Raw genomic sequence first — 15,648 nt, 5'->3', positions numbered from 1 at the left:
CGGCGGCCAAGTGCCTGGATGCCCAATTCAATCTTCGCCGGTAGAAACAGGTGACGGCGTGGACAAGGAGCCCCACAGTCGACGGCGGTGCAACAGGAGGGGTCCCGAAGGAATCCGTCTACGTTCGGGACGAGAGGGGTCCTGAGGAGCTGACGGCGGCATCGACCCAGTGGCCGACTTGGGGGGGAGCGGGGTTGCGACCAGGGCCGCCGGCGCGGGAGCGACAAGACAGAGGGGGTGCTGCACGGCGAGCCAATCTGGCATGTTTCCGCTGCGGCCGTAAAGGCCACTTCGCCAGGGAATGCTGGGCTCGCGTTCGACAGCCGCCCCAGCAGGAGGCCTCGGTCACGGACGCGACAGGGAAGGACCACCCACGACAGACGGACCAGCCGTAATATGGACGGAGACGGTGAGTTCTGCTCCGGGTGGGCCTACCACGGCGATGGGGACACTTGGCCCCGCCGCCCCTCCAACCCCGCCGCGGACGCATTTGCTGGAGACCCCGGCGACGGGTCTCCCGGGGGTACGGGACTCTGACATTGGCGGGACTCCAACAGCGGCGGGCGGTTCCGATCCCGCCACTCCTAAAATCCTGTCGCGGTTACGGTCTATGTGGGGGCCGCCCCCTGTTCAGGACGGGCCGGCGACCCGCACGCGTTCCAAGTCCCTTTCTTTTCGTTAATTGTGCTATTTATTGTTGTTGTTGTTGTGTTGTTGTTGTTGTTATAATCTCCGTTGTCTTGTTATGTCTGTTGCTGGACTTTTGCTCGCATTATTTTTCTCTGTTGCAGCCGGGGACGGCTGGGGTTTTCTACACAGGGGAGGGTCATGTCATGCGAGCAAGGACAGGGTCACGTGAGTGTGGGCGGAGTCAAGGTCACGTGCGGAGGAGGAGGAGTCAGGGTCACGTGAGAGGGAGGATATAAGGGGAGAACCGGAAGGGGATCGGGAGTAGAGACAGAATAGAGAAGGGAGAGGCCACGCGGAGTGCTGGCGAGGAGTGGCGCGATTGTCACGAGGCAGGAGTCATGGCACCGTCGGCCAGCGGTGTTCGTGGAGCAGCGGGGGTGTCTGCAGAGTGTGCGGGAGCACACGGAGCAGCAGAGTGGCTGCTGAGTGTGCGGAGCACACGAGCAGCGAGGTGGCTGCAGAGAGAGAGAGCGGGAGCGGAGGACTCAGGCGACGTGCGGAGGCACGAGGCGGAGAAGGTGCGGGTCGGAGCGGAGACATCGCGGGGTGCGAGCAAGAACCCAATAAAGGACACGGAAAACAACATCGGCTCAGAGTCCTTTATTACACATTTATGCCAAAAGAATACATATCTATTTATCATGTTCTTCTTTTTTGTTTCATTAATGACAAATTACATGATCAAAGTGCAGTGTACATTATGTAATGGAAATAAACGAGTGGAAAAAAACATCGGCTCATGTTTTGTAATTTAAGAAATACATTGTTAAATAAATCACAACCTAATCAGCACTTTACCCTCTAGAAGCTGACATATAGATGACATCTGCACATGTTTCATTCAGATGCAACATGCGGTCATAACAGCAAGTATCTTATTACATGCGCACAGGATTTCCGATAACTGTAATACTTCATCAAATGCTTACAACTGTTTTTCAGAACATTAGTCAAATAGATTTGCTGCTTAAATTTGCTCTTCCGCTGTTTTCTACCCTGAGCCAGTGGTTGAAATCCACATTGCTGAGGTGGGGTCTATCGGAGGACAACCACTGTGGACTAATGGTTACTCATTGTATCGACCCCGGAGGAATGATGGGCTGGGTGAACCTCCCAGCAGGATTTGAACTCGCAACCTTCTGAATGCGAGCCTGCCCGCTCTACCGCTGAGCCAGTTCTAACGTTAACTCTCTGCTGAAAATGTTGATTTGAGACGGAAGGTCGTCTGCAGCTTGGCTTCACTCGAGAATTAACTTCACAAAAAAGTTGCAAACGTCAATTTTTACCCAAAGCCGCAATAATCTCTTGCTGTCACGAGGGGCGATTCGCCCGACTCGCGCGGTAGGCGTTCCTCTCTGAGGTCGCTTCGCACGTCGCTGCCACTCATGTTCCAGGAGCCGACTCCAGTCCCGGGTCGCCCCTTGAGGTGGCGAAGGGCAAGAAGGGGACCGTGGCCGATGAGCTGCCTGCCGTCAGCGGGACACTAATGGCCTGAAGGCTGCGGGATTGCGTGCGTGTTGGGCAAACGTCGCTTTTAAGTGACTTTGGCACAATTCTGACAACCATTTAATAGAGTAATTATTGTAAAATGTTACGATGTGGACTTGGGTCCATGTGGCTCTGTACCAAATGACTTACATTTATTGTATATACAAATATATAAAAAAAATACAAGACCCCCCCCCTAGGAATGCGAAATTCATATAAGATTTTATACAATACTTATGAGAGTCTCATAAAAAAGAATATTGGTTTCTTATTACACGCAAGCATATTGCTCCTTTTAATTGGAGGCTTTGTACATTAATTCAGGATGGCCTCAAAACAGCAATAACAAACGTAGGTTTATTTTTAATTCGGTTAGTTTTGTTGTCGTTCTTTACATAAACAAAGTGGTATTTTAGAAATGTGATGCAAATTATACATGTAAAGAAATAAGATATCTTTTTTCATTTCTATGACATCAGTATAAATGCATAGCGCATTAAACATCTTAAACTGCTGTCACGAGCAATGTACAGTAAGTACGTATTCGTTGCCATGTAAATAATTTAGTTTTTTGGGTTTGTGTTTCTTTTTGCTGTTGTTTTGTATGCTGTTATTTATTTATTTCAGCCTCCTTTGAAAAATATACTTTTGGTCTCAATGGGCTCTCACCCGGGTCATAAGTGATGGGACTGCCTGTCTCTGTGTCTGTGCTTCATCACCGGCAATCTCTTTCCTCCCCGTTGTATTTCGCAGTGGCTATGTCAATCACCAACTCTCTGCAGCTCACAACACGTGGCATCAGGTCAGAATAGAGCACCGCCAACAACCCATATCCCCTTTGAAAAGTGATGCATAGTATACTGTAGTAGAGTGAGAAGCGGTGGTATGGCGGTTAATGCACCGCCATATCAGGCGCCACGGTGGCGAGATGTGAACTACCTCGTCTGTTATGCGGAAGGTCGTGGCTTCGTTCCCGACCCTGACGTCTGCTGTATACTGTATTTTGATTGAGCATTTTCTCACTCTCCATGGTCGCCGTTTTTCCCTTCACATTTAGAAACATGCATTTAGAGAATTTTCGCTGCTATAAATTGCCACTTCAATAGCAACTTCGTTGAGCTATTATTTGTGGCCAGGTCACTTCTAAAAAGGAGCTATATAGTTCAGTGGCCACAACCTGGTAAAAAAAGATAGATTGTTTCGTATAATATAAACCCGGTGACCCGAGTTTGATTCCTCGTCACGGCTGATGTCAGTGGCGAGTAACATCAGAACCTATCCTGCCCTCTCCCACTTCACCGACCAGCGTGATGAAGTATGGTCAAAACTAAAAAATATAAATCCATTATATGACATGCCTTGTGGAAGGCCTTCATCTCTTGGTGGATTTAAAATGGCTGGAAACATACAATAGCGATGTTACGAGAACAAATTAAAGCACGGGAGGAAAAACAATAATGTGTGTGACAATGTAAAATAAAACCTCGTCGTTAATACATTACACAACCTTGAGGTGTTCACCATTGATTACTATGCTACGGAGGCTGCCCCTTTTCCATCCGTCACTGAAAGTCCACCGAGGCCCAAGTGAGCGCCGTTACCCTCGGTGCTGTAAATAAAGCGCTCAAAATAATTGGATGACAGCCGTGCCTCTGATTTGACGCTTGGTACCAAGTTCCCCGAGATGGGATGAAGCTCTGTCTTTGTATGCGACTTAATAATGAAAATGAACGAATTGTTTCTCTCTCATGCAGTGCAAAGGTAACACTACATTGCCGAAGCTGCATTTACATAGCGCTAGTTATGTTAAATTACAATTGGATTGTTTTAAAGGGCCCCCTCTTGATTGAGCTATGAATAGAAAGGGGTCCAATTACATTTTCAATGAAACGGTGTATGTCTTACAATGTGTTATCCTGTAATGCAGTAAGAAGAATGTAATTTCTTCCCTCAAGTAACGTTTTTAAGAGGATCTTGCAGTGGGATGCTTCGTGTGAGGATCAGGTGTGACGGTCGCAGATTCCAGGACTCAGTTCTCTACTCATCTGAAGGGCCCAAGCACCATACTCGACCAGAACATGCCGTTTGATCACCATCTGCCAAATATAGCCAGGTCCTGCAATTTTCATATCGGGGCTCTGCGACACATTCGGTCACTATTTAGGAGTGACATTGCCAATACGGTGGCATGTAGCATAGTATTGACGAGGCTCGATTACTGCTGATCTCGTCAATGAGCATAAACCATTACACAAACTCCGGTCACCCTTGCAGCAGCTTTTGCCTAGTTATCGAACAAAGACCGTCACTGTATTGCACGCTATGCAATTTAACATCTAGATTTAAAACTCATATCCTTAGAACTGCTTTTTGTGTTTAGTTTGTTCAGATGCCCCACACCTACAGCCCTGGTATTCACTCATCCAAGCACTGGCTAGGATGAACCCTGCTCAACTTCTGAGACTGACGAGATCAGATGAATTCAGGGTGACGTGGTTACAGGTCAGATTCTGGGCGCCCCAACCTTAATTTCACAGAAGACAACACTGCTCATAAAAAAACCCGCAGAGGTGTACATACAACACGCGTCTCATATCATTACATACTGAAAACTCTTGCTCATGTAACTACAGTCCTGACTGAAAGGCATCTGCTATAGGGAGCGCTAGAGAGCCCCATCCAGAGGGAACTTTAGCCTGCTCTTCCAAAACATTTCAATTCGTTACTAGTGAAGAGTCGGAGACTAGTTTACGCACTGGTTTATTCTTCAACCCACAGCCACACTCGTTCCTAAAACCAACCCCGAACATGCGTCTCGCAGCCCCTTTTAAACCCTCGATCTCCGCCCTCGTTCCCAATACACATCCTCGCCTCGCACGTTGGGTCCGTGTGACGTCAGTGCCCTTTGACCCTTGACCCCCGTCGAGTGTATTCCTGTGCGTTTGATTGGTGCGTGCTATGTTGAGTGCGGAGATTTCATGTCTGCGTGGTGCGAGTGCGTGAAGATGGCTTGCAGATCCCTGACACTAGTAACGAATTGTAATGTTTCGTTTACATGACAAACCTTATTAATTGGCTGTGTCGGGTGGTGGCGGATTTATCCAAACATTTATATTTACGCTATCTAACCGAAAAATACCTATATTATGGATGATATTGGTCGCCAAAGCCTACCACATGTTAAACTAATCTGGCAGTGTTTTCGAAACCTAAGCTCAGTCTCAGCAGAAATACCAGTATGATCAAATACCACCTGGACAAACGCACGTTAATTATTTATGAAAGTTAAAGGGTACATCATGTTTCTAATGATCACTGGGCTCAATTTTCTGGCAGAAGACTGAGAAATCAATATCCTTACATGAACAGGTTTCTTTATTTTATCTGCTATAGAGTTTCCAAACGTTAAAAGGTATCGTACCGTACGGTTTGAAATTACTCAAAGTTAAAGCAGCAAAGATAAAAAAAGTAGGCCTTGCAATTAGAAAGATTACAGCAGACTGCTGAAGGTTCATTAATACGTTTGACCTACCATTATACAAACAGCATTTACATGTATACTGGGCACTAAACATGCACTAAATATCAAATATTACATAGTAGCCACACTAAGATTAGTGAGAGGGGTATATTTCTGAAGTATTATCACTTTTACAATTTGCTAAAACACACTGAGACAACGTTTGCAACGGTTACAGCTCGAGAACATTCTAATTGAACCAGCAATGAGCAGCATTTACTTATAAATAGTAATACTAATGTACTTATTTATCTATGAAAGCCAATTAATCGGAGCCTTTCTGCCAATCAATGACGAGTGGTTTATACGTGTGGTAGGAAACTAGAGCACTAGGAAAAAACGCACGAGCACGCAACCGGGCGACACCATATCGCCATACAGATGGAAACGGATGGAGACGTATCCACTCGCTGCACTGCCATCTCCTGGCGAGCCAGGGTATTGTGAACCACCAGCGCTGGATTCCAGGCGCGCTGCACCACCTTAGATGTCAACTTATCTCCCGCCGGAGTTCACAACGCATTGCGTGAACCACTACGGCCACACATCGCCCCACCGCTTCTGTTACATGTGTACTGCATTATAAATACAATGCTGATTGTCAAGATGAATGATGTAGACACATGCAGCCATTCATACCACCAGCAACAATAATGGTTGCGTTAAAGAAATGACGCCATTGCAGGGAAACCGCGCTTCTCATAATTAAACGTAGAGCTTCCCCGATAGCGAGTTTCTTCTCGATCAATTTGCAATTTTACGGATCATTTAGCAGATGGTGGTGCAATGGCTGCAGAGAAAAAGTAGCAGCATCGTAAGCCCAAATAACCTCACTTCGACAACAAAAAGCGTTTACCAGGTCGGACGCTCACTCTATTTTTACTAACACTGTACGCGTAAAATAGTTATGCCTCACTGCTCTTGAAATATTGCTCTTGAAATACCGCTTATATTTCAACACTCATCGGGGGTGGCTGTTGTTGCCGCAATGCGTTTAGCCAGATGACTATGATCCTCAACACAAATGCGTCGTTGAAGCCGTTGAAAATGAGCAGTGGTAAGATTTTACAATGAGAGCTAGAGGACACTTCCCAATCCCCAACCTCATTGCCACCCATTGGCCTCAATTGCATTTCCACAGCTTTAGCGCTAGCCCTTAGCACACAAGCATAGAACCAATCTATACTATCCCGTAGGGATATCCTCAGACCACTCCACAACGCCAGTCATCCCGAAGGCGCTGCCACAATTAAACCGGTTACAAAAAGACCATAGATTTAGCAGATGGAAAATATCATACGCATGTCTATCTTTAGCGATGGATTGCTGGTTAATTATAAGACTTCTGAGTAATTTAAACTGTGGCAGTTATTTCAAGGGCACATCTGTGACTGAAGGGTGAAATATTTCGTAAGATGTAACACATGTAACATGAATAAACCACATGCAACTCCATTTCTAATGTCTTTGCAGGAGAATCTGGATATAAGCACACATACCCATCCCCCGCACAAGTGGAAGGTAAGCATGTGTTGCTTAAAACATAACTTTTTATATAAGGTGTGCTTATATCAAGCTTCCACTGATTTTCTTCTTCTGTAAAGCATGTGGGGAGTGATATCATGCAAACATATTCCAGACGATTAAAACATTGTGATAATGAGATGTTCAGCAAAAATGTTAAGATTGTGGAATTGCCACAATAACAAACAATTTTTTGTTAATATTTTTCACGTTTAATGCAGGGACATATTACAGAGCTTTACGTCTTCAGCAGAGGTTGAATGTGAAATAACGAGTACATGAGGCCCGGTCTTCGGTATTTTTTTTTGTTAAGCTTCAGGGTAGCTCCCACAGTAAATGTAACAAAAGAATGATGATAAAAATTCGATTGGAGTAGAAATACGGAGTGACCTGGCTCACCAACATGACAGAAGGGCCTCCACTGGAGAGACTTTCAGAGAGCCTTTCTAGGGGGTACTTGGCCTACTCTTCCACTCTGGCCAGACATCTTTGGAAGAGGTGAGAGTACCCACACCTTAACCCTCCACACGTGACCTACAAAATTACTGTGGTGTTAGTGATGCGTTACAATTGCAGTGCATTGAAATTTCACGTGGATTATATTTGCATTGCAATTGCACAAATAAATATATTGCAAATGATGCTTAATAATTTACAGTCTCAGGAAATCATTGTTTCAAGTCCTATAAAGCACAAGGAAATGATGTACCTTTGATCGCTAATGTCTTGGTCAGAACGATGTATGTAATGTATACAACCATGTGACCGAAACAGGAGGATTTCTCCACAAATCTGGATGTAGCCTTGATGATGCTGGTTGTAATTACCGGCAAAACGTCGTACTCGAATTGTAAATGTTGTGGGTTTACTGTCTAACACACTGGTGGGCTGAACTCGTAACGAATTGGCATGTTTTGTTTACGTGACGAACCTTACTAATTAGCAGTGTCGGGTGGTGGCGGGTTTAACGACACATTTATATTTACGCAATCTAACCCAAAAAAACTTCTATTATGGATAATATTGGTCACGAAAACGTACGTGTTCAACTAGCCATGTGTAGTTTTATCATTATAAACAAGGTACAGTAGTTTAAACAACCCATACTACTGATACAAATGCTGTTTCTGTGTTAATAGTCAAAACCCAGCAATGTGAAATTGCACATTTCAATATTAAGTGGCAATTTGAAATGTTAATTACCCCAGATTATCAAGTACCATGCCTGCATTAATATTTTAGCTTTGAACTACTCACAGTGACCTAGGCGGATGTCATCTGTTAAAAATGCAGCTTACAAATGATGAAATTAATTTCCTCTATGCAAGTGTAGTGGAATAACGCTCGCGTGCATTTACGAGCTGTGTGCACGCACGTGCGAGTTGCAGACAGTGAGGTCGCATCGGGACGAAACAGGTGCGGCGAGAGGGAGCAACGGAAAGGAGACGGTCAAGTAAGATGCATGGCGGTGATTGGCTGGCTGCAAATGCAGGCGGCCAATTAGGATGCATAGCGGTGATTGGCTGGCTGCAAATGCAGGCGGCACGGAACAGGCGCCAGGTTGGCGGGAGTTTGAGGCGATAGCGGCGGAAGTCATGGGGACGTCGCCAGCTTCATTAACGAGGAGAGAATGAGGAGGGGGATAAATACGGGAGCGTGAGAGAGAGGGAGTTGAGTTGGTCGGAGTAAGGAGGAAAGACGAGAGAAGTCCAAGGCCCCTCTCGCCCTGTCCAGCGGTGATGGCTTAACCCCCACTGGAGTCAAGAGCGAGGTTGGAGATAGCCCTCGGCAAGGTAAGGTAGAAATTAAACGGTAAAAAAAACAAGACTACCTTTACCTTACCTTTTACCTTACCACAATACAATCGCTCTACCCTACCTTTTACCCTTTAGCAGGTAAGGTAAAAGGTAAAAGGTAAAAAGCAACGAGCCTACATTTACCCTAACTTTTACCCTTACCCCATACAAATTACCCGATTACAGGGAAATTACTGGGGTACAACACATGAAAAAGGTTTATAACGATAACTGCTAGGTAGAGCGCTTTATTCATATAGAATACTCTCTAATTGGGTGTTGAGGCTGTCGACGACACCGTCCTCCATAACCTCCTAGTTCCAGTCGTCTTGGTCGATGGCGATCTCATCAACAACCTGATCAAGTTCGTCATTGCCATCGTCCTCAGACGAACAACAGGCAATAAGATCCTGCGCCGCTCCGGCCCAGTTAGACGGAACCTTCAGGCAGCCGACGCCGACGTCCCGACCTCGCTGCCTGGGGCGAGCACGTTGTGCTTCTTGAGGTGGGCTTTCCACCCCGACGCGTTCGTGTGGGTGTATAAACTACTTGCGGCAGTGCACGCTGTACATTGGGATCACCCTCCATCCAATCGTGCGTGTGCTCCCACGGGAACGCATGCCGCTGCCTCTTTCGATTGCTGTTCGCAGCAACCCCAAAAATGTCGTTGCTGGCATCCTCGACCTCGTCCTCTAGTACCTCTACCTCAAGAACGTGGACCGTCTCCATCTGGTCCGACATCAATTATCGCAATTTAAAATTGAGGCCACGGACTGCGCCACTGAGCTTTTAGCGGTAAACAAGGCACAGTATTTACCGGGTAATTATTCGTGCTACCTTTACCCTACCGGGCAATTCTTCTGAGCTACCTTTACCCTGCCCTTTACCTTACCCCTTGGCATGTCGAAACCTTTACCCTTTTACCCGGTAAGAAAGGTAATTTACCTTACCTTGCCGAGGCCTAGTTGGAGAGACGAGGGTAGAACAGGCTTGCAGTAGACAAGCTAGCGGAATCCTGAGTGTAAGAAGCTAGCAGAGAGTATAGCTAGCAGTGGAGCAGTTAGCAGAGCGTATAGTGGAAGGCTAGCAGTAGAGAAGCTAGCAGAGCATATAGCGGAAGGCTAGCAGTGTAGAGGCTAGCCGTGGAGAGGCTAGCAGTGTGTACAGTGGGAAGCTACCAGAGTGTGTAGTGGTAGGCCAGCAGTGGAGAGAGCGAAGCGAGCGAAGCGTGGCAGGCAGGCAGGCTAGCAGTAGAGAGGCTAGGAAAGAGAGCAGGCAAGCAGTGGCGAGGCTAGGAGAGTGAGATAACAGGCTAGCATTGGAGAGGCCAGCAGAGTGTACGGTAACAGGCTAGCAGTGGAGAGGCTGGTAGAGAGCGAAATGAGCGAAGTGGGCGAGCAGAGCAAGCGGGAGAGTTGCGACGGAGTCACGGGGTGTTGAACGCGAGGAGTTCTGTTCAATAAAAAGTGACACAGGAGAAAAATAAGTTGTCTGCGTGAAATAAAAACACTCCACATGCATAATTTAAATCTTGACTTAAAGCTTTTTTATAATTTTTTATTTGATCTATCTACGTGGCTTTACTGAAAGACCCAAAGAAAATGCATTAAGCTAGTACATTTTACAGAGACCAAAGCCTTATCTCTGCAACTACGCTCGTGTCTCAAGACAAAGAGCTGTTATAAATGCAGCACTCGTCTCTGGACACAGATGTATCGTGTTACGGCATGACTTGAATTTACCAATTACTGTAGCTCTACGCTTGCAATACAACACTCAAAATGAAAACGGAAATTAATTTGTTTTAAAACCACGTAACAATGATACTGAAACTAAACTTTTTTCATTTTACAATTTAAGGCCCACGAAGCTAATATAGCGCGTTTGCAGTAGTGACCTGGTACACAAATGAGAGCCCAAACGAAGTGGCTTATGTGGAAATGAATAACAGCCAAATATTCCAGATGCATGTTTCTAAATATGGAGGGAAAAACCGAAAGACCTGGAGACAAATCCATGCAACCATGGGAAAAACATGTAAACTCCAAATGTACAAGCGTCTGGGTTGGGATCGAACCCACAAATTCCTGGAATACCGTGGCACCTGATATGTTTGAATTTAAAGCCCACTAGCGGTAAGTACCCAGCGTTGCCCGGGCGAAAAAGACAGACACACACATCGACCGACACACACAGACATTGACCCACACACACAAAGACATCGACTTACACACACATACGTAGACTATCACACACACATCGACCTAAGCACATATTTACGAAGACACACACATAGGCTTACACACACATATGGACTCACATACACATACACATCGATGTACACACACACAGATCGACTGACACACAACAACAACAACCGCCATTCGCCACTAAGTGGCGGTGACGTCACCACGACGCTTGTGCCAGGCCATGTGCACCTTGAGGCCACGTGTCGAACGCCCGCTGGCAGGAGGTCACGGGGCAGACCCATGTGCCACGGGTCGACTGACCGAGATGACCGAGATGACTGGCTGATGCACCACCTGTGCCCCCTACTGTACCAACTTGCTGTGCTTTAGCCACCCGGCGCTCCGCTCGTTGTTGTGAGCGTCGCTCCTCCGCCCTCCGTTGTTGTTGGAGGGCGACTGCCTCCAACTGCCCAGTAGCGTCCTTCACGAGCCTCCTCCATTGAGGCCGATCTTGACACCGCTGGTACCAGTCATCGGCAAGTCCACTCAGCTCCACGTCCTCCTGTACCACATCACTCCATCTCTTCTCTAGCCCATGCTGCGCCCGTTTAGCCCCCTCAATCCGGCCGAACAAAAGCTGTTTAGGCATGCGGTGGCTGGGCATGCGGGCTACATGACCCAGCCAATGCAGCCTTGCCTGCCGGAGGAGCTCACTGATGGGACTTTGCCCAGATCTTTTAAGGACTTGTGAGCTCCTCACACAATCCAGCCTGGTTAAACCCAGGATGGATTGTAGGCAGGCCAGCCTAAATGTTTCCAACGGCGAAGATGCTCCACTAGGGGGGTCCACGTTTCGCAAGCGTAGAGAAGGGAGGGAATGACCGTGGCCGAGAAGGCCTGAAGCTTCGTGCGGAGCGACAGACTGACACACAGACACACACACACACACAGTGACTTACACACTGACATGGAGCCATCCACACACATCGACTAACACACACACACATCGACTAATACACACAAAGCGACTGAGACACACACAGATATCGACCGACACACACACATACGTAGACTCTCACACACACATCGACCTAAGCACACATATGGACTTACACACACACATATCAACTAAGAGACACACACATGGACTTACACACACACGGACCCACGGACACACATCGACTTATACACACACACATGGACTCACGCACATACATAAACTCACACACACATTGGCCTACATACACATATGGACACACAGACATGGACTTTAGATACACACACATGAAGTTTCACACGCAAATATCGACTCACACACACACACACATTGACTTACACACACACACATGGACTAACACACACACATATGGAGTCACACACACATCGACTGGCACACATAGACACACACACAGTGACTTACACTCACATGGAGCCATGCACACACATCGACTAACACACACACAGCGACTGACACACACATGGACTGACACGCACACATCTGGCATTGCCCAGGCAAAAAAATACACAGACACACATGGACTTACACACACACATGGACTTAAACGCACACACATATGGACTCAAACACACACACATCGACTGACACACACACATCAACTGACACAGCAATCCCCGATGATGCCACAGCAAGAGCAATTTTCTCTCTCTGGCGAGCGTTAGCGAGTAGCAGTTCGAAAAGAAAGGTCTTCCCAGTACTGCCAGGTGAATCAAGGGAAAAAAGACTCCATTTGTAGTCTCAATGTGTTTCAATATTTTCGTGTAGGCTTCAATTTGTGCATGCATGAGCTTTGGTTAATTTGCCTAAATAAGTATACGAAGCTGTCAAGCATAATAGCATATTTAACGTAGGATCTCTTGAGCAAGGGCATGCAGGTTGTCCGTGTAGGGCGTTGGTAGTCCCATAGACATGAGGTATTTAGCACCAATGGAGTGCAGTTTGTCCTGAAGGAGGATGAGGGCCTGTTTGAAAATGACATCAGACAATTTGACGTCGAGGTTTGTATTTTGTCATTGAGCTCCGTGGAGGATGTCCTCACTCATGCCCTCTTTGTATTTTTGGCAGAGTCGCATGGGGTTATATGGGCTGCGAACTTGAAGATGTATGCAGATTGTTTGCTTTAGAAATGATGAATGCATTCTCACTGGTTCGTGTTCATTTTCATTCAGCTAAGGGAAAATGGGTCTATACATGTCTTTTGGTGAACGTTGACTAAGCAGTGGTGAGCGTTTGAGTGTGCAGTGAGTAGCAGCTAATGCCTCAATAGTGTGAAGATTGTTTGTGAGCATCATCAGCCATCCTCTTTGGGTCTTTCGGTAAAGCCACGTAGATAGAAAAATAATCAAAATGAAGGACCCCTGACAAGGCGATCCAGTGCTCCTGCCACCCATCTCATTGCATGCACACGAACTGATCCGATCGCTCCATCTCCAGGGCGCTTATATTCTTGGACACTTTATCTGATTTGGCTGCAGTACTGCCACCGGTCTGCTTCCATCGGCTATCATTCCGTTTAGCAATGTCGCTTGCCCAATCTGCACTTACTTTTCCAACTGAAAAAACATATATCAATTGGTAGTAATTACAATTATAGCTAAATATTTTAATACTCGTACACATATTCGTGTGTCCTTCGCTAATTTGAAGTGGATTACAAAACAGTCAATTATTACACGCAATAAGAATTACAGCAGCATTTCTGATAGCCTGCACGCTGGTGATGGGTGATGTTAGACCCAACCGAATGTCACGAGATGGAGAAATGCCGCTGGCAATGACCACCCCTTCTCTGCGATTGTAAACCTTGTAATTTGCTTAGAAAAGCATAGCGTGTTTAAAGAACGGGATAAAAAAAAAACACCTGACTCAATTGCTCCTTCATTTTACTGCCTTAGGCTAGCATTGGCCCATTTGAAAGTGGCACATTTTTACTTGAAAGCGACTGCTTTTCAACATGTACAAATCGTTCAGCTGTTGTGCATTATGCAAAAAATCAAAATAACAACTCCCAAAGAAATGCATTGTTGTCCTCTTACCATAGATCACCATAAAAACATATTTGAGCAAATGTAAATGACTGACAGGCTGGAGTTAGACTTCTTCTTAGGTTTTTTCGGTAAAGTCACGTAGAAAGTAAAATAAAATAAAAACAAAAATCACGACGTTTCGGAGGCAACACAAGTCTCCGTCATCAGGTGGGACCGTCACAACCAGATTAGCACTTGATACAGCTAATCTGGCTGTGACGGTCCCACCTGATGACGGAGACTTGTGTTGCCTCCGAAACGTCGTGATTTTTGTTTTTATTTTATTTTACTTTCTACGTGACTTTACCGAAAAAACCTAAGAAGATGATTCCTTGCAGTCACGAAAGCTTCAAATCTGGAGTTAGACTGTGGACCAGTTTTGCGGCTATCCCTGTCTCATTGATGCCTGTCAGTAGGTGACATTTGCTGAAATTTGTTTGTTTGTTATAAATGCAGTTCTTCAGAACCACAATGCAGTTCTTCATAAACTGTTGATCTTTTTTTTTCATAATGCACAAAGGCTCCGTGCTTTTTTGCACGTTTCGGTGTGTTGTTTGAAACTTATGGTTTTCTGGTCTGTTTGGAACGTATGTTTTTCTGGCCTGCACTATTGCCCGAGTGTGATGATGGGGTTTCTTGTGGTTTATACATTTTTATTGATGCTTTTTAATGGTGGTGGAGGTCTGTTGGTGGTCTTTTTGTGATGACAATGTTTATTGGAACAAACATAACATGTGACATGCCCTGAAGATGCGCCAATGAATTCGCACGGTTTTACCCTTTTGACACCATTAAATGTGGATACAAAAATGCAATAGATTTAGACATTCCCTCTATATTTGCTGTATGCAAACACGTTTCTGCTTTTTTATTTAATGCCCTGTGATCTGGAAAAATACTGGAGCTGAAGTGTTGATCTCACAAGTGGATTTTAATTATACATACAGAGAAGTGAATGCAATATTAATTGCATTTGTATGAGACTTAATGATAAGGGCATGCAATCCATATGCATGTCGCCGCAGCCTCATATGAATAAAGCTGTTAAAATCTAAACTATGCAGGAGCTTAAGAGATGACGTAATATTGTCTTATATAAAACTAACAAGTAATGACTTGTACCGAAAAAAAAATATGTACCGTGAATCAAAAAATATAGAAATCCTCGCAAATGATAACCCTTGGTGTGATGATGAAGTGGTTAGCGTGCTGCGTTATGAATCGGGCAGGCTGTGTTTTGATTCCCGGCCACGGCTAACGTCAGTGACGAGTGAACGTTACATGTGCGCGATGCCTTCTTCAACCCGCAAAAAGCAATGTATTGAAGTATGTTAGAAACAAACCCTCATGACTGACATGGTATAGGGTGGCCCTCTCCCTTTCCCCGTACCTCCGA

The 15,648-nt window shown here is 45.7% G+C and overlaps 1 protein-coding gene across 1 annotated transcript in view; it reads left to right on the top strand.

The window, feature by feature from the left end:
* LOC144935788 (trypsin-like) overlaps positions 1–15,648 on the top strand; it is a 294,562-nt gene that overhangs the window by 175,064 nt on the left and 103,850 nt on the right. Inside the window, exon 4 of the mRNA XM_078862538.1 lies at positions 7,172–7,219. Within this exon, the coding sequence (XP_078718664.1) occupies positions 7,172–7,219 (48 nt within the window). The remainder of the gene's footprint in view (positions 1–7,171; positions 7,220–15,648) is intronic.

The sequence above is a fragment of the Lampetra fluviatilis genome, chromosome 14 (assembly GCF_964198595.1).
Source record: "Lampetra fluviatilis chromosome 14, kcLamFluv1.1, whole genome shotgun sequence".
Lineage (NCBI taxonomy): Eukaryota > Metazoa > Chordata > Hyperoartia > Petromyzontiformes > Petromyzontidae > Lampetra > Lampetra fluviatilis.
The sequence above is the reverse complement of the archived record's forward strand: the minus strand, read 5'-3'. Positions and strand labels throughout refer to the sequence as shown.